This window comes from Mesoplodon densirostris, chromosome 7 (assembly GCF_025265405.1).
Source record: "Mesoplodon densirostris isolate mMesDen1 chromosome 7, mMesDen1 primary haplotype, whole genome shotgun sequence".
NCBI lineage: Eukaryota > Metazoa > Chordata > Mammalia > Artiodactyla > Ziphiidae > Mesoplodon > Mesoplodon densirostris.
Window position 1 is genome coordinate 61730196 of NC_082667.1, and position 20067 is coordinate 61750262.

General features: G+C 44.6%; 1 protein-coding gene across 1 annotated transcript; it reads right to left on the reverse strand.

Moving 5' to 3' along the window:
• Positions 1 to 1965: 1965 nt before the first annotated feature.
• TRIM21 (tripartite motif containing 21) lies at positions 1966 to 10566 on the reverse strand. Its single transcript, XM_060104255.1, has 7 exons — positions 10501 to 10566; positions 8973 to 9427; positions 8377 to 8472; positions 6860 to 7090; positions 3901 to 3923; positions 3123 to 3223; positions 1966 to 2826 (listed from the first exon to the last, which is right to left on the reverse strand). Exons 2-7 carry the CDS (start codon positions 9378 to 9380, stop codon positions 2276 to 2278), a joined length of 1410 nt encoding a protein of 469 aa, XP_059960238.1. The 5' UTR covers positions 9381 to 9427; positions 10501 to 10566; the 3' UTR covers positions 1966 to 2275.
• Between the last annotated feature and the right edge of the window lie 9501 nt (positions 10567 to 20067).

Sequence of the window (20067 nt, forward strand, 5' to 3'; positions counted from 1 at the left end):
GCCAGACACAGAAAGACAAAAACAGTATGATTTCTCTTATATGTACAATCCAAAAAAATTGAACTTTGGTAAGCATAAATTCATTTTCTAGGTCTGTGGGTCTGTTTCTGTTTTGTATATGAGTTCAGTTGTATCATTTTCTTTTAAGAGTCCACATATAAATGATATCATATGATATTTGTCTTTGGCTTACTATGATAATCTTGTGTGTGACATGCAGGTGTGTACTTGGATCACTTGTTAGTAATTATTGGTGGGGATAAAAGTTGAGATATTATGAAATCTCTATTTAATTCCTTTTGGTGGAGACCCAGGGGATGGCAGTATGTCATCTGTGTAATGTACATCTCCAAGTATCAGGGTAACCCAATATGTCAAGGTATTCAGATTTTGAGAAATGAGAATATTTAAGTTTATATCATTATGGCAGTCTCCTCCCACCAGTATATCAATTGAAGGGAAAAACCCCCCACCATCATTTACATTGGTCAAACCCAAGACAGAGACACAGAGAAGCAGAAAAGCTGATATCATACCCTACTCTTCTATTAAAAAATATTTCTCTATGACCCATGTTGGGTATACAGAATCCAACCCTCCCCCAGTACATCCCATTCATAGAGGACTGAGTTCTCCTCCATATTCTCTCCAGTGTATCAACCAAGGCACTGGTCGACTTTGCCAACTTACACTGATTTAACTCTGTGATGTTGTCTCTTGCCTGAGGATTCTGTTCTTTTTATCTTTCCATCAAAGTATCTTCTTTCTGTCCAGTGTTAAGATAGACCATTACTCATTCCTAGAAACAACTCCTTTATTCAAAAAGCTCTTTTTAAGGTCACTGACATCTTTGTATAGTATCTAAGTTTTTCATGAAATATTTAGATGTGCTAAGGGCAATCTGAGATTCTATTTAGATAAGGAATCAGGGTTCCTAGAAGGATAGTGGCTCTCAGGCAGCCTACTGATGCTCAGGTGTAGCGCTTCATTGTGCCAACCTTAAAAGCTTAAATTCAAGAAAGAGTTTGCTGAAACCAAGTGATACCATTACCTCTATCCTGGCCTTCACACCAGTAAGGGTTCAACTGGAGAAGGAGAACTAGCAGGAGATAAATATTAAAAGATTTACTCATTTACTGCAAAACATTCACTTATACAACAGTGGGAGCTGGCAAAGCAAGTTGTAAATCTGCAGGGCAGGCTATCAGGAAGGGGAAGCTGGGACTCTTGGGCATGCATTGAAGCTTCTGTTCACAAGTGGAATAGCTTCTTCAGGAAAGCCTCAGATCTGCCCTTAGGGACTTTCATCTGATTGAACATTAGGTCCACCCAGCTTATCTAAGACAGTCTCCCTTATTTAAAATCAAATGATTATGGACTTTGATGACATCTACAATACCTTCACAGCAACATCTGGATTAGTGTTTGATTGAAAAACTGGGGGCTTATAGCCTAGGCAAGTTGGCATATCAAAACCCATCACACCTGCCATTTATATTGATATGCTCTTTAACCAACCCCACTAACAACAAGATGTGGTTGGGAGATAATAGTGGGAATGGGGGAGCACATCCGGCTGGATATTTAACATGGCAATCTAAGGCATGCATAATTCAGCCTTTATTTTACCTTTTTTTTTAAATTTGGCTGCACCACGGGGCTTGCGGATCTTAGTTCCCTGACCAGGGATTGAACCCACACCCTCAGCAGCGAAAGCGCGGAGTCCTAACCACTGGGCCACTAGGGAATTACCTCAGCCTTTATTTTAAAAGTGTGGCTGCTAATGGCTGTTTTTCTATAGGCAGTGGGGAGCCACTCGTGATCTGATGAGTGTATGTTGGAAAGATAATCCTAGATGTGTACGAGACAGGAATGATGGGATAGACTGAGGCCCAATTTATTTAGGAAGCCCTTTGCAAGATACATAGTAGGGATCTGACCAAAGGCCTAGAGATGGAGAGGAGAAAACAAAACTCGAATCACATAAGGAAGGCAGAAACGTGTTTTAGTTGATCCAGATGAGTCTGGGGGCCAAATACAAATAGCTTGTTTCATGGAGGGAAACATAAAGCAATGCAGGGCAGGAATATTGGTGTTGCAGGTCATTTGACATAGACCTCTGGTGACCTCCCTGCCAAAGTTTGCCTGCTGGCATCCTGACACCTCTGCAGAGACAAAGGTGGTTTGGAGTTCATGGGCAAAGGAGACAGGGCCAGTGGCTGAGAAGGGGAACCAACAGAGAGGTGCTGGTGTCCAGAGAGAGCCATCTGGATCCCTACCTGCCCATCGTCAGTGGACAGAGGATCAGAGGGGCTGCATTTCTTCCTCCGTCATTGAAACCAGGATTGAAGAAGGGCCGCAGAGGTCCAGTGAAGGCACATTCAGAGAAGGTGTAGATGAGAGAGCCATGGTCGGTGATGTTGTAGAAGGAAACAGTGCTGGCCTCATAGTCTAGGAAGATCCCAACTCGGCGTGGAGGCACCTGAAGGTGGAGGGGAGTCTGGGGGCAGGTGCCAGCCTCATAGTTTTGTTTGTTCCATAGCCAAATTGTCCAGAAGCCATTGTTGGGGCTGAGCGAAAACTGCCCCTTCCTCTGCACGGAGTCTCTACAAACCCCCAGGTCCCAGGCCTCCTTTCCCGTCACATCTACCTCCCAGTAAACTTTTCCGGAGTCAAAGCGCTGGGCACCCAGGACCATGGGGTAGGTATCAAATCTCTCCTCATTTTCAGGCACTTCTTGCTGGGTGTTTCCAAGCCTCACTTGTCTCCGATTCTGCGAAAGGATGAGCCACGGATTGGCTGTATGTGGATCCAGGGTGATGTGTACTGCAGAGAGAAGACCACAGTCAGGCCAGGAGAGTGTGGGGAGTCAGTGACCCTGTGCCTGTGGTGGGGGGATGAGGATGAAAGGGTGACCCTGAGCCTCACTGGGTGAGGAAATGACCCCCTAGCCAACTCTGACCCTTGCCCTGACCTTTGAGGGAACCACCTTCCCTATTTCTGCCCCTGCCCCACCTACTCTGACCTGCCATCTCTCCCCCACCCTGGGATGCACTGTGCAACCTCCTTATCCCCTTTCACTCCCCGGCAGGCCAGTCCCACACCCCTGGTACTGGCCTCACCTCCACATGTCCTCAGCATCTTCTTAACCCCGGGCACATAGTACACATTCCTCAGGTCTGGGGAGGTGATGTCCAGCTCCTTCAGGTTGCAGGACTCACTCCTGGGGGAGAAAGAGTTAGAGACCCTGACTCCAACTCCTACCTCACCCAAATCCTGTTGCTATAATCGCCTTCGGGGAGGACTGATCATTTAATATAATGCAAATTTGCAAAAACACCTCCTCTGTTAGGATTCCTGAGGGTGAAGGGCAAAAGGAGGTAGGATTTAGTTTCTATCCAAGCCTTGCTGGCTACAATGGGCCTCTGCAGCACCTGGACAGTCTGTATCTCCACTCCAAGCCTGAGGTCACCACGCAAGCACATTCTGTTTCATTGTACATCAAGGTGTCTGATACAGGCTGAATCGCTTCCATGAGGAACCTAAGGAGTCTCACCCCTATCGTGGGTCTCACCCATGGCTCTTTCTGGGAGGTTTGAAACTGGTTAGATTCTTTTTAAAGAAAGAGTCCCAGCAGGCTGTAGACTCAGAATTTCCCTGTTGGTCATAACTTCACTTTGTGAAGACGTTACAGTCCATTTACTTTGGGCAACTCACCAACTGAGATGTCCATTAATTAGCCTTCTGAGACCAGAAAATATTTCATGGAGGATTGGGTCTTTGAGAATAGGGAAGAGGATGGGGATAACTTCAGTGCATATTTTCTAACTCAAAACCATTTTTCACAGGTATATATGCCTCCTGCTGCCCCATCCTCTAACAAAGAAAACCTCTCCTTACCTTTCCAGGACACTTTTCACCTCCTGAGGAGAAAAGAGACAGAGAGTAAGATCTGGAGTCATTGGTTTACGACTGAGACTTCAGTCCTGTGGGTGACGTGATGCCACCCTGAGGTTCACAGGGCACTGCTCTCTGCCCCATCCCTCTGGGCCAAGGCCCAAAAGATGCTTCTGACCAGCTTGGAACAAAAGGCATGTGTGGGTGCTTGTGGGGGAAGCAGAAACCCAGCATGGGTGTGACTTACAGTTAGGGGAAGCAAGAGCAGCTTACAAACTCTGACTCAGAAAACAAATTAAAAAGACCAGATTCTTGATTGGGGTGGGTGGGAGAGAAAAAAGGGGCAAATAGCCAGCCTGGCTGAGGCCCAGAGACAGTCACAGAGAAAGAATGGCCAAGTCAGCATGCACAGAAACTACTCTTATTTGTGGGCTTGCACCATTTGGGGAGGAAGGGCTGGCTAGTTAGAGCTCTGTCCTCTGCTGTAGTTAACGTAGCCCCCGTCATGTATGTGAAACCAGAACATCTGAGAATATTCTGTGGCAGGGGTTGGGGTCCTTACCTGGGAACTGGTAGGCTCCTAGGCCCAGGCAAAAGTGCCTTAGAAAGCTCTGCTCAGTGCTGGGCAGAAGCAAGATTTAGATAACGGGAAGAAGAGAGTCTGCCAAGTCAAATCAATCCTGTGGGCTTTTTTGCACAAACCAGAAATGGCTTCATGACCATATCTGACCCAGAGACAGTGAAAAGGTGTGGGGAAAATAGAAACCATAGAATGTTACAGCATAGAGGGACTTTTGAGACCATCTAGTCCAAAGGTTCCCAAAGTGAGGCAAGCATATCATTGGTGGATGTGAGATGACTTTAAGTAGAACACACATCAATGAATTTATGTTTTTTTAAAAACTATTTTTTATAAACTCATTGATGTGTGCTCTACTTTTTTTTTTTTTTTTTTTTGTGGTACGCGGGCCTCTCACTGCTGTGGCCTCTCCCGTTGCGGAGCACAGGCTCCGGATGCGCAGGCTCAGTGGCCATGGCTCACGGGCCCAGCCGCTCCGCGGCATATGGGATCCTCCCAGACCGGGGCACGAACCCGTATCCCCTGCATCGGCAGGCGGACTCTCAACCACTGCGCCACCAGGGAGGCCCTGTGTGCTCTACTTAATACCTCTTACTATTCAGGTGAACTTGGTTAAGCTATTTAGCTTTAGTCTCTCACTAAATCTCTTCACATCTCTGCACCTTAGTTTTCTCATCTATGAAACGGGGATAACAGTAGCATCCAACTCATTGCATTGTCATGAGGGACTAAACACTTGGTATGTTATATGTGCTATTTAAGAATTTGCAGTTATTAATATTATTGTTATGAAACACATTAGAAAAGGTATCAGTAACATAACACATGGCTACTATTGTTTAGGACAAATTTCTTTTTCTTTTTTTTTTTTTTTTGTATAACTTGTCTTGTTTAATTATTACTAAACTCCTATTAGGTAAGTACTGTTATTTATATTCCATTTACAGATTAGGAAACAGGCATAGAACAAGCAAAGTCACAAGGATAGCCATATAACTCAATAAATCGTGCAATTAGCGTATACATCTAAGCTATATTACCAAATGAGAACACTGGTTTAGGCCAAATAAGGGAGAAACAAAGTCACATTTTAATATTTCTCTAAAATTCTCATTTCCTGGTCCTGATTTTCCTGGGAGGACAAAATTATGCTCACAAGGTTTAATTTTATTTTCTCAGTTATTTTACTTTTAGCTTTATTTCCTCATTTCCAATCTACTGTTTTTATGTTCAGTAGGTAGTTCATAATATAAATGATAATAAAATTAACTAACATTTATGCAACCACATACTGTATTCCAGGTACTGTTCTAAGCATTTTACATGTACTGAAACCGAGCAGGACCCTGTGCGGCTTTCCCAAGAGTGGACCATTTTTTGGTCCCCTCTTTTTTTTCTTTTCTTTTTTTAAAATTGAAGTATAGTTGATTTTAACTGAAGTATAGTTAATGTTTCAGGTGTACAGCAAAGTGATTCAGTTACACATATATATATATACATATCGATTCTTTTTCAGATTCTTTTCCATTATAGATTATTGCAAGATATTGAATACAGTTCCCTGTGCTATTCAGTAGGTCCTTGTTATTTATCTATTTTATATACAGTAGTGTATATCTGTTAGTCCCAAATCTCTAATTTATCTCTCATCCCCTTTCCCCCTTGGTAGCCATAAGTCTGTTTTTTATGTCTGTGAGTCTGTTTCTATTTTGTAAAATAAGTTCCTTTGTACTATTTTTTTTACAGTCCACATATAAGTGATATCATGATATTTGTCTTTGAGGACAAATTTCCTTTTAAACTAAATTTATTCAGGTAAAAGAGTGAGACAATTTAAAGAAAAAAGTAACATGCTCAAATCATTTGGGTAGTTCACAGAAGTAGCAGAAAGTGTAAAGATGATAAATTTATGACTAAAGCCTGGGGAACCCCTGTTATTTAGCCCACTCCCTCCCCCTTGTTTCACAAATGGAGAAATTAGGTCTAGGAAAGGAAAATGACAATTTAGGGTAACAGAGAGAATTGGTGGCAGGGCTGGGGCCAGGCTACTGTCTCTTTGAGATATGTAATACTATAATATCCATTTAACACATGAGAAACCTGATCCTCAGAAAGATTAAAGTCATGAATCTGGTATGTATTAGAGCAGGCACTTACCAGAGATGTCCATTTCTTTTAATTGCTGCATGGAATATTCCCACCTAAATTTGTATCTTTCCATGCCTTGAATGCAAACCACTCATGGGTCTGAATTCCAGTTTGTTTTATTTAAGAAAACTCCAGGGACCAAGTCTCCGTGTGCTCTGAAGGTAGCCCCGAAGAGCTCTGGCTTTTTTCAATTACTCCTTGAATCTCAGAGGGGAGCCCGTCCTCAGGCCTCACCTGCAGCAGTTCCAGCGCTGAGCCCCGACTCCTCCTCTCTAGTTCTGAGATCAGCTCCTGCAGGGCCTGGCTCTGCTGGGCCAACCTGGCCTCTGTGGCCCCCAGGACTCTCAGCTGTTCCCTCTCATCCTCCTCCAGCTTCTGCAGTTGCCTCTGCTCCTCTTCAGCCAGGAAGTTTTTCTGTCTTACAAACTCTTGGTGAATCCTCAATTTGTGTGCCTCAACCTTCCCCTTTGGTGTCAATGGAAAGAAAAGAGTTGTTTTTTTTTTTTTTTTGCGGTACGTGGGCCTCTCACTGTTGTGGCCTCTCCCATTGCGGAGCACAGGCTCCGGACGCGCAGGCTCAGAGGCCATGGCTCACGGGCCCAGCTGCTCCGCGGCATGTGGGATCCTCCCGGACCAGGGCACGAATCTGTGTCCCCTGCATCGGCAGGCGGACTCTCAACCACTGCACCACCAGGGAAGCCCTAGAGGTGGTTTTTTATCAGTCTCCTAAGCTTTGGGAATGGAAGTGCCCATATCTATTTCTATTCCTGGAAGACTCACCACTCTGGCTCTGTCTGGGAATAAACACACACGTCTACAATTTTGCTGGGGAGGTGGGGGGCTGAGACTCCTGGGACTAAGAGGGGAACGGGGCTGCTGGGAGCGCACCATGGCTGCCCTCCAACCGCAGTGGCATCTGCCTATGGTATCGGAGATTTCCTCAACCTCCTTCAAATTGCCACCCAAACATGCCCCTTGGTCTTCATATCTCAGTGAGTAACTGAGAGAGTAACACCCGGCCCCACTGCCAACAACCTCGCAAAGACAGGCTCACAACCCCGTTCCTAAGTTCTGGGGAAAAGGAGTCTTTGGGATATTCTTGGCTTGCTCTCTCCTGCTTGTAACTGGAGGGTCACTCGATGACACAGGATGACCTCTTTTGCCATCACAGCCTGACTCACCTTTCCCCGGTCCCAAATCTTCCTCTTCTGGGATCTCCTGGCCTTGAGCTCCTTCCCCTCCCTTCTAGTCCCTGGCACGCCCCGCCTCCTAATTCCTGGTGCAGAACAAGCTGTAGCTCTCCATTACACTTGGACCAGTGACCTGGACATGGTCAAGCAACCAACTGGTCAGACTGTTTTTCCTACCTTAGACCTTGATGGTTCCCTTAAGTCTGTTCCTCACAGCCCTTGTCATTTCCCGATGGGCCAAGTCATTGGCGTCTCTCCTGGGATTCCTCCATCTCAGACACTGAGGCTCTGTGCTGTCATCTCCAGAGACTAGGCTCAAGGAGAAGGAGCTTCAGGGTGTGTCTTGTCCCTCAGCAGCTTCTGTTAAGACTCTCCATCTGATTGGAAGCTCTCTTTGAGCTCCACCCTTTTTTATTCCCCTCCATCAGGAGACCTAGGGGACAGTTGGTTCTTGGGGAGTGAGATATAGGGACTGGCATAGCTATGGTTAGGGCTTTCCTGAGTCCAGGACACTGGACCCTCCCCAGGCTTCTAAGATTCCCTTCAGGACATGACTCTTGCCTTCCAGGCTGCTTTCTTCATTGCAACATCCACTTCCAACTTCTCAGTCAACTCCTGCTTGTTTCTTAGTTTCTGTAGTGCCACCTGGAGCTTCTCCTGCAGAGAAAGATAGCAGGTTAATGCCCACTCAGATCAAGAAGTAAGATGCGGTGGCATGAGGTGGGGGAAGATCATACTGATTCTTAGAAAAGTCTGAGTGCAGAGGATGAGCGAGAACTAGAGTCTTTTTGGGGTAGGAATTCTGTGGATGGGAAGACTTTGGAAAAAGCCTGATGTTTCTTACAAAACAGAGCCACACTGTTAGGGTAGTGGGGACGGGGGCACTACTCATTCTTAATTAACCAGGAGGCCACAAGGAAACATGATCCATGCAGCATTTCCCCATAACATATACTCTGCTCCTGGGGAATGAGAAAATTGTGCTGAGCTTGCAATTCTCCCCTTAAATAAGACACAGAAGGCAGGAGACCCCCATCCTTTCCCCATCCCCTGAACTCCACAGGTGACTCTCTCCCATTCCCAGCCCTGGGGAACAAAGCAGTCATCAAGGCCCTATCTCCTTTCTACCTGTTCGTGCCTCCATGCTAAGGCCTCACCTGGTACTCCTGAGCAGCCTCCTCAATAGGGACCATGGGGTGGCCACGGTGTTTCTGGGACTGGGAACACACCCAGCAAAGGGCCTTCCCATCTTCCTTACAAAATAGGTGAAGTTTCTCTCTGTGCACCAGACAGAGCTCCCCTTGTGTGCCCTCCTTGGCATCCTGGCTGATTTTTCTAAGATTCTCCACCATGTTGGCCACCTGTCGATTGGGCCGGAGGTTCCGGAGCAGGAAGTGGTGCCGGCACACAGGACAGACACTGCCCCCAGCTTTCCCAACCTCAGAGATGCATTCCTGGCAGAAGCTGTGACCACATTCGATGCTCATGGGCTCCACCATGGGATCCAGGCAGATAGGGCACGTGACCTCCTCCCACATCATTGCCAAGGGCACTGCTGAGGCCATAGGGGTAATGTTCCTACTAAGCAACACTGGGGAGATCTTCCAGTGGCCTAGTGGGAGAGAAGAGGAAAGGAGGAGATGAGAAGAGCTGTGTGAGAAAAGCAAGACAATTCAAGGGAAACCACCAGGGAGAGTGAAAACAAGAAAAGGAACTCAACCTGAATAACAAGAGCTTCTCCTCCATAGTCTGGTTCACTGATCCAGTCAGACAGAAGGGGAAACTGAGTCCCCAAAAGAGATAGCAAAAATTGTTGAGAACCTGAGATACTGCTGCTTACAATTCGACTTTCATCATGTCCATCTCTTCTTAAGCCCTCAGTGCTCGGGCTTTACCTGTCCATCTTCCATCTCAGGCCACTGGTCTTCGACTCTGTTGAGAGCTAATCCTAATAGTAGCGACCATTTACCATGCATCTTCCATGTGCCAAGTGCTACATACTTCACATAGATCTTCATTAATTTTTGCAATAATGGCAGGAACTATCTATATCTATCTGTAATCTGAATATATATAAGAATATTTATATTTATTCTTATATATTCTCATAAGTATATATCTGTACATGCACATATGTATATGTGTATATACATATGTGTATACACACACACATACACACAAATGTGTGGTTGATTGAGCACTCCCTGGGCTCTTCTCAGCTACTCTGAACCTGGCACCTGTCTTCGTTTCTTCCAGGGCATAGACCCATACGTTTCTAACATTCTAAGCAACCCTGTCCCTCTCACCTCCAGAGGGGGCCTTTTGGGGATGGGAGTCTGAGGGATTGCAGACCCACCCCACACCGGGCTCCCCTGGACCACCCTCCGAGCTAGGTTGCGATCCTAGTTCTCCCAGTTTCCCTGGGTCCTTCATCCCAGCTCAGGTGCCGGCAGCAGGGCAGCCCGAGCTCCTTCCTGGAAGTCAGGTTCGCAGCCCAGCCTCCACCCAGGCAGCAGGGGAAGAACTGCTGGGTTAGGGTTGAGGGAGACCTGCTGCGAAGGGAAAAGTGAGATCGCAGGCTCTAGGGGTGGGCACTGCTTAGGAAGGGGCTCTTCAGATCTGGGGAAGGGGAGAGAGGTCCCCAAGGCAGGGCTGGGGGACCTCCGTCTAGCCAAATTCACTCACCTTTTCAAAGAACTTAGCAGATACTAGCCGGCTCCCCGTTTCACTTTCGATTTCCTGTCAAAGGCCAGTCTGAAAGGGAGGGGGCGGAGCAGGAGGAGAGTGGGAGGGGCAAAGGGAGGAGGAAGGAGGAGGGGTTGAGGTGCGGCCTGTGACGGGAACCGTGGGCGGGGGCTTTTTGGAGGCTGGGGCTGAGTGAAAGCTCCGCAGCACTTAGTCCTTGCTTTGCTCTCCCTCCCGTGTCCTCACTGTCTAATAGAATAAAATATCGTTATCTGCTGCGTGGAGAAGTCATGCTGCTTTATCTGACACTGGTCATCACCCCACGCCTACGTGGTGTGCCCGCGTGCAGGAGCGGCTCTTAAGGAGGTTTGGATGGACAGGAGTGCCCGGGAGCTCTCCCGCAAAGGCCACCTTCTGTTTCCTACTTCCCAAAACAATTCCTTTTCAGGAGACTTGATATTCTTTTAATATCGGGGGAGAGAGATTTTTTCGCATTACCCCAAGGTGGCATCACAGCAGTGAGTGGTAAGAAGGGACTTGACATTTATTCAGCACCAACTGTGCACTTATCACTGAGCTAGGGATTTTCTCTGGCTGTTTTATTATTATTATTAAAGTTGTGGGAAAATACACATAACATTTACCATCTTAACCAATTTTAAGTGTATAGTTTAGTGGCATTCAATACATTCACATTGTTGTATAGCCATTACCACCACCCATGCACAGAACTTTCTTCATCTTGCCAAACTAAAACTCTGTACCCATTAAACAATAATTTCCCATTCCCTCCCCTCAGACCCTGGCAACCACCGTTCTGTTTTCTGTTTCTGTGAGTTTGACTATTTTAGGTGCTTCATGTAAGTGGAATCATACAGTATTTGTCCCTTCATGACTGGTTTCTTTTACTTAACGTAATGTCCTCAAGGTTCATCCATGTTGTAGCATGTAACAGGATTTCCTTCCTCTTTAAGGCTGAATAATATTCCAGTGTCTGGGTATACATTTTGATTATCCATTCATCTGTCAGTGGATGCTTGGGTGGCTTCCATCTTTTGGCTATTGTGAATAACACTGCTAGGTCAGGTTATATTATTTAAGTCACACAACAACTTAGCGATTCAGGGTTTATTACTCATATTACAGGAATGGACACAGAGGCTGAATGGAGTGAGGTGACTTGCTTTAAGTGACGCAGTAGGCATAGGTGCATGAGAGTTAAAGTTCCAGGGAAAACCCTCATTTTAGGGACAGCCAGGAGATAACAGGCTGCCCTGATAGTTCAGGCAGAGGCTGCAGGGGCAGCTGATAGAAATGTGGCTGTAGAGGAGGAAGGAGAAAAGAGGAAGGATGGTAAGGCTAGAAGAATTCTCAATTCCTTCTTACTCATTCTTTTTTTTTTTTTTTTGGTCCCTGTATAACTTAAGGTAAAAACATCCGTTGATTTTCACTTAATATTTACTATAGATTTTGGAAACCTAAAGACACTTCATGCTTCTTTGAAATTTCCAATTCTGTTTTTAAGAGAATTTGCTCAGTGAAAGGCTCTCAGGTGATATCTAATGTCCAAATTGTGCCACTGTACCCAAACTTAATTCCAGGAACATAGTCCCAGAAAGCAAAGTTGGAAACAGAGTTAAACAAACAAACAAAAATGAAAGGTAGAAGAGACTTGTATGTGAGTTTGAAAACACTCAGAAAATGGCCGCTTCACATCACTACAGACCCTTTGTGGTTTCCAGCAGGCACGAAGTAGAACTGTTGGGAGGAGAACTGTAGAAAAGAGCACAGGTCTCATGACAGGGCAGACTGGATTCAGTGCTAGCCTTGCTATTTACTAGTGACATACCATTTCTCTGAGCATCAGTGTCCTCATCTATTATATGACGATGTTAATACATATGCCACAGGGTTTCTTTGGCAAATGTTCAATAATATGCACACAGATCAATTAATGTAATGCATACATAGCTGCAACAGTTCCCACCTTGGCAATTGGCTATAGGACCAAAATTGCCACTCATTCCAAATTCTCCTCATTCACTGCCAGCACTTTAGTACTTCAGTGTTCTTTTCCTAGTAAGTTGACCCAAGTCTTCATTCCTGAAGGTTCAATATCAATGTTCCTGTCTTTAATGCATTGGCCATTGTTACAGGACAATGGTAACTAGGAATCTCTCCAATGCATATTTTAGGTTTTAAGCATAGTCCTCCTTGCCCCCATTATGTACCAGCAACCCAAGTTCTCTTGGTAATAGGGATAAGTCATTCCAGCTAGTATAGAAACCCCATCCTCTATTTCTTCAGTGGCTGAAGAAGCCCCAAAGAGCCAGGGGATAGTGTCAAATTCCTATTTATTAGAACAGATTTTCTTATGCTGGTGGAAGAGCTTCTCCTTTCTTTACTAGACCCTTCGAACAGTGCTGAGCCCTATGTTGGGGGGGTGGAAAGAAAATGTTCTGTAAATATTACTAGTTTGATGGTAACAGGGGCCACATCCGCCTCCCTTCTTGATTCTCTGAAGAGTGTGTTTATAATGGATATAAAAAATGCCATCACATATTAGTTGTTGATTTTAAGCATGTACCAGAATTTATGGTACAACCTTCCTATATCATAGGGTGGGGTTTCCAAATTGCTGCCATACCTGAGCCTTCAGCAGTACATCCCAGAGTTTTGTTGGGCCAACTTTTTCTGGCTGATGGTGTATATTGTCAGACCACTGCATTCCACAGGGCAATCCCATTATCAGAATTCTTGGACTGTAAAATCAGTTCCTTGGTTGCAGGTGATATTGTTGGATACACAGATGGTGTAAGTCTAAAAATGGTGGTGCTGGCAGAAGCAATGTAAGATGGAAAATGAATCTGTCTCTGGAACAGTACCTATTATGTGAGGACAAATGGCTGTCTGTTCAATGTAATTAACATTCCACTAGAAGACTGTCTAGATTCTCTTAGAAATAGGGAAAAATCAGGCTTCAGAGTTGGCCTTTTAGGTGCAAGTGTCGGTAGCAGCAGGGATATAATCTCTGCCTGAGCATGAGTTTCTCCTCGAAGCTATCTGTTTACCATTACTGATAAAGACACTTGTATAAGAGCCTACTGAACAAGCAACATGTGACTGGGAAGAGGCTGATCAACATCCACAGGATGGGTCATCTAACTTACCTGATTATTGAGTGCCTTCTCTGTGTTGTATGTCCTCTGGTATGTATTCACATGGGACAAAAATATTTTCACTCTGGACCCTTTCCTAGAGGTTCAATGCATACTTCTATCCATAACTCTTTGTTATCAATCTTTGAATCTTTTATTTTTCAGCCCTGGACCACAGGCTAACCTGTAAGACACAGTCAAGGTGGTATATATATCATCTACATCAATTCATCTTTTCTTTTCTTTTTTTCAAGCAAAGCAGACAACGCCCTGCTTCAAGTTTTGTCCACTGGGAAGATTTTCCTTCACCACTGTCTTGCAGGATGATATGCATTGGATACTAATCTTGTGCACCATATCAGATCCTCTTGAACCCCCTCTTATTCTCTTAGCACCCTACCAGTGCTGGGTTACCACTCCATACACACACTTTCGGATTTGGATGAGACATCACGCTGCAGGGCATGGGATCCAGATTTCTGAGCAGCTGTTATAGGCAAATGCCACAAGCAAAAAGTGAAGGGGGTTAGTTCTCCATGAGGTGAACATTGATAGGAGAGATAGGAGAGAGTGGGACTGATAAATTCCCTTCCTTTCTCTCCCATGGACTACTTCTAGATGAGGCTCCTTCTTGCAGTTCTGATGAGCAAACCCACTGGCCAAGGAGCTTGTCAGGTCTTCTTTGAAACTCATTATGAATCATTATCCAGTGTGATAATGCATTGAATTGCATTGTTTTGCATTTTTTCCTCACCTCACTTCCCTTTCCCCCAAGGCTGATTGTCTTGCTTCTCTTTTTTCTTACCCTCACTGCCTGCTGAATAAAGGTCACTAATTTAATCATACCTCAGGTTCACCTAGAGAATCTGGTCAATCTTCCTCCAATATTTGCAATGCCTAAACCCAGTTAGAAACCAGATCACAAGGGAGCCTGGGAAACCCAGCATTCAGGAATTAACCTCTTGCAATAAAGAGGGAGAAGGGATATATTTGAGAGCAAACATGCAAATGACTGGCTCGGTGTTTTATACATATCATCTTATTTATAACTCTCTAGATAGTCTTATCATCTCAGTTTTATAGAGTAGATGCTGATGCATTTAGAGTCTAGGTACCTGGCACAGGGTACCTAGTTTAAAAGTCAGGAGTTTAAGTTCTGCTTGATGCCATATACAATGATCTTAACTATAATCCAGGCAAGCCTTTTGTTTTTATGTATTTAGGGCCAATGTATCCTTAAAGTCTCAACTCAAACACCATCCTCTTTTACATAAAACCTTCCCTATTCCTCCTTGTCTACTAAAGGAGAGAGTAATATACCAGTTTAGTTTTTACACACATTTACTCTTTTTTTGAGGCATAAGCTACTAGAGGATAGGATTGATGCCTATCTAATCTCTGGGTAAAGCACAGTGAATAAAGGGACCCCAAATTTGTGAACCATTTCAAATAATATTGGATAATTTAGATTTTAGAATGAGTCAAATGGGGAGCAGTCTCTCATAAGAAGATAGAATTACACTTAAGTTTCACCTGCCTACTTCCATTTATCATTCTTTATCCCATCCCTGATTTGAGAGCTGACTCTTGCATTAGCCATATTTATTACTTGTAAGGCAAAGAAAGCATCCTAGAATTAGGTACTGGAAAAGCTAAAGAAAATATTTCATCAGAGAGATGTCAGTATTTCAACAAACATTTAGGAATTCATTAAAAAATGACCTCTTTACCCCTAGAAACTGAAATATAAGAAACTCCAAAATTTCTAAAATTTCAATGAATGAAAAAATGGTGTGTAATAGGTATAGGAAGGCTTATATTGGGGTGTGGCCCACGGAGGACAGAGAGATTGGTCTCCTGGTTGAAAGAACCACCTGGAAAACCGCAGGAACTGCTAATAGCCTCAAGCAGACAGAACCTGGAAATATCCTGTTCCCTAATCTGCAGGAAACACTGGAACCTGGAGTGGAATAAAGAGAAGTTAGGACTCACAGATATAGAGAACAAACAGTGGTTACCAGTGGGCATGGAGGGGAAATATAGAGGTGGAGGAACGGAGCTTACAAACTACTGGGTGTAAGATAGCCTTAAGAATGTATTGTACAACACAGGGAATATAGACAATATTTTGTAATAACTGTAAATGGAAAGTAACCTTTAAATATTGTATAAGAAATAAAAATAAAAATAAATATAAAAAAAGAGTTGTCAGGACGTCCTGCAGTGTAGCCTGACACCTCTACATTGTCTTCTTTTCATACTAGAGAGAAAGGAAGAGAGGATGGCTTTTCTACAAAATAACTGACCAACGTTCTCAAGACTCTCAAGGTCATGAAGACCAAGGAAAAATTGAGAAACCATCACAGACCAGAAGAGACTAAGGAGACATGATGACTAATTGGAATATAGTACCTACATTGAATCCTGGAACAGACAGAAAACACACTAGTGAGAAAACTGGTAAAATCCAAATAAAATCTGAACTTCAGTTGATAGTAATGTACCAATATTAGTCCCTTAGTTTTGACAAATTTACCATATTTATGTATTATGTTAACATTAAGAAAACTGGGTGAAGGGTATACAGAAATTCTCTACACTATCTTTTTAACTTTTCTGTAAATCTAAATTTATCCCAAGATAAAAAGTTTATTTTAAAAGAGCCAAGGGCTTCCCTGGTGGTGCAGTGGTTGAGAGTCCGCCTGCCGATGCAGGGGACACGGGTTCGTGCCCCGGTCTGGAAAGCCAAAACTCTGACTCTGAGTGGTGGAGGAAGTGTGGCATATCAATGGACAATGCAGAAGAGTCCAGGCAGATTACTGAAGCCTGTTCTCAATTTCTTATTGGAAAGGAAAAGGGAGTATGTATGGAGCTTATATGATGTGTCAAGTTCCTTTCTGAGTGCCTTTCTATTGTAATATATTTCTAACCACGATGCCATGAAATAATCATTATTCCCGGTTTACAAGTGAACCATGAAAGGTTCAAGGAGTTAAAGTCATTTGCTCATTATCACACAGTTGATGAATGACAGAGCCAGAAATGGATCACAGCTTTTCTACATCACGCTTGATGTATGATCCCTGAGGGTATTAACAGGTGAGAGATGTTGCTTCATCATTATAACTGTTTTCAACCACCTTCATTCCCCAGGTACAGGCATAAAGTTAGATAGAAAACTTTTCTCCTTTCCAACACACTCTCCACGTTTAAAGCACTTACACATGTCTCTTTGGTTACATGCCTGATTTCTCATTCTCTCTAGAAATGGAAATTCCTTGCAGCCTCTGTTACCCCAGGAGGACAGACTACGCCCCAGTCTCTAACTATTACCGACCAGGGCTCTTGGCCTTCCCCAGTCAATAGAAATTGACTAGAGGCCAGACAAGAAATTCAAGCAAGGCTTTATTGGGGTCCCTGCTGCAGCAGGGTGGGGAGTGAGAACAAACAACAGGTCCCCTTGCTTGCTGCCTGAAGTGGGGGACACGTTTGTTCCTTATATGGGGTGAGGGTAGGGCTGTGTCCAGGGGTCGTGCCAGAGGGGTGGCTTAGGTGTTTTGCCCACTGCTTAGGTGGTGTGTGCAGGGGGCATGCTCAGTACCCTGCTTTTGCTCCCGACCCCCTGTTTTTGCTCCAGGCTCTTCAAAAGTGGCAATTGGGTTTTTTTGGTCTCTTTGTAAATTTTGGGTCCAGAATTTGTCCCATCTGGGCATGCATGCAGTTATTTTTAGTCCCGTACAGTTTCTTTGTATTTTGTTGCTTGAGGAGAGGTGTGTCCAGGTGCAAGCACTGCAGCAAAGGGCCCCAGGCCCCAGCCTGTCTCAGAACCATCCTCTTAGGCCCCACCTGCCTCCATTTATCGCTGGGCTACTTAGGGGCTGGCTCTTTGGGAAGGAGCAGGCGCACTGTAATCTCCTTCTGGCGGCCCTTGTGAGAAATCATCAGGATGTACTGCTTGATACTTCCTTCCAAGTCCCATGGCTGCCTGGCCCAGCACTCAGGGGGTTCAGGAAGTTCAACTATGAAAATCTCTTGGATTTGCACGCAGATCTCAGCAGACCTGTTATTTCCCTACCTCCATCAGGAGGGTTATAAAGTACTGGTCTTTAATGACACAGAAAATGCTTTTCACAAACACCGGTTCAGATGAAAGGAGACGCAAGCTCTGGAGCCATGGTGAGTGCTGGGACTGGGGTGTCAGAGCTGGGGCCTGGGGTGAGGGCACTGAGCTTGGAGGCCTTGCACCACTGCCCTACACCAGCATTTCTGCCTCTGGGCAGCACTAAATGGTCTCTGCTCAGGGCAGGCAGCTACCCTCCAGGTCTTCCCATAACCTGAGAGGTGAGAGTTACCTCAAGGCCTTTGCCATCCTCCTTCTTATAACATAATGGGCTTGGGTGGGCTTCAGTAATGAGTTCTTATCACATCAACGTCCTTTCTGAGCTTGACAGTTCCTTGCTGAGAAACATGGTCACCTCATGATAAAAGGAAACACTGGGGCTTCCCAGGTGGTGCAGTGGTTGAGAGTCCGCCTGCCGATGCAGGGGACACGGGTTTGTGCCCCGGTCCGGGAAGATCCCACATGCCACGGAGCGGCTGGGCCCGTGAGCCATGGCTGCTGAGCCTGCGCGTCCGGAGCCTGTGCTCCACAACGGGAGAGGCCGCAACAGTGAGGGGCCCGTGTACCGCCAAAAAAAAAAAAGAAACACTGATCCTTCTCAGTCCGCGACTAACTAGCCAAACTGACACAACAAGCTCCAGATTCCCCAGATTCACCTGCAGGGGCTGCTCCTTGCACAGGCTGAAACTGACAGGTTTCCTGCAGCCTACTGTGGGTCTTCTGATTATGGGGCAAAGATAGTCATAAAGGATAGACTCTGCCTTAATTTGGGGTCCAGCTGCATGAGCAAACCTCCCCTTAGGCAGCATATTCTGACAAGTTTGAGCAGGCATAGCGGGCTCACTTTCTAGCTCATCCTTAGCTAACTCAAGGTGAGAAGGCTAGTAGCTATGTAACAGCTGATCAGAGTTAACGTTCATTAAGGGATTAGGAATTCTTGGTGACCTTATTTAACCTCAGCACAACTCAGTGCGAGAAATTTCCCTTTTACAGGTGAGAACGTTAGGACAGAGAAGTGTTAAGAAATTTGCCCATGGTCATATAGTTAATCAGTAGCAAAGCCAGGATTTAAACTCAGGTCATATAGTTAAAGCCAGGATTTAAACTCAGGCGGTCTGAGTCTGGAGCACATACTTCTACTCTGTACTGCCTACCCTGGATAAGATATATGTAAGATGCCAACCTATCCCAACCTCTGAAATGCTAATGTGACGAGACTCATGATTTTAATAGAACATCTATTATTCATGCTATTTAAGACATTCAAGAAAGTTAAAGAGATATCACATTTACAGACATATCAGGCATCCTTAGCAGATTTATCTTTGTTAATCCTGGAGGGAGAATCATAGAAGGCTGTGTTACAACGTCTTCACAGGAACTGGTGATTTACACAAACAGGCCTCTAAACCAGATTGATTCTACCTATCTACCTACTTACCTATCTACCTAGCTATCATTTTAACTTAAATATTATTCAGTACTAGGACATTCTTGATCCATTCCAGACCCTGGCATCTCTTCCTAAATAACCAGGCTTCACCAGTTAAATCTAATCAAGGATTTTGATTGACAGCTTTTGAAATGAGGCAACACTTATATAGTCAGATTTGAAGGGAGTCTCCTGTTTAAAAACTTTTAAAGAGATCAAGTAGAGAAAAGAATTTTAAAAAGACTGATGGGATCAGATTTATTTAATCATGATTTTTTTTCTATATAGATCCCAAATCTATAAATAAACTAAGACTTTTAGAAGAATTCCAGTTTTATTCCTTTACTCAGATTTCACTGCAATTTCATTGATAGCTTTCAGGATTTAAGTCTTGTATTAAAGTAGTGGCCTCTGAGCATCTCTTAGTTTATATGTAGTATGAAATGGACATCTCTCCACACATTCCTTCTTCAGCCCTAGAACATAATAAAGCTTAACACTTCTAGAAAGCAGCAGGAGATGGAGGGGGTCTGAGTTGTTTCTGAGGAGCTGGAGCCCCTGCAGACAGGTAGTGGCTTCCCAGTTACAGGTGCCTGACCTAGACAGGTTTGTTCTAAGCTTATTTCTGAGCAGAGAAGTATTAGAGCTAATCTTGGCTAAAGCACAACAGTATCAAGGGCTTGGGGAAAACTTGGATCCCCATCTCCCGATAGTTTTTGCTAGGCTAGGACTGCAGTGTCAGGGCCTATTTTTCTGTAACCTCCCTTTTGGCCCTAGGCCTGGGGCTTCTTCAGTCCCAGGACTCAGCTGGCAAATCCAGAGGCTTAAAGCCTTACATCCTCTTGGGCATTAGTTGC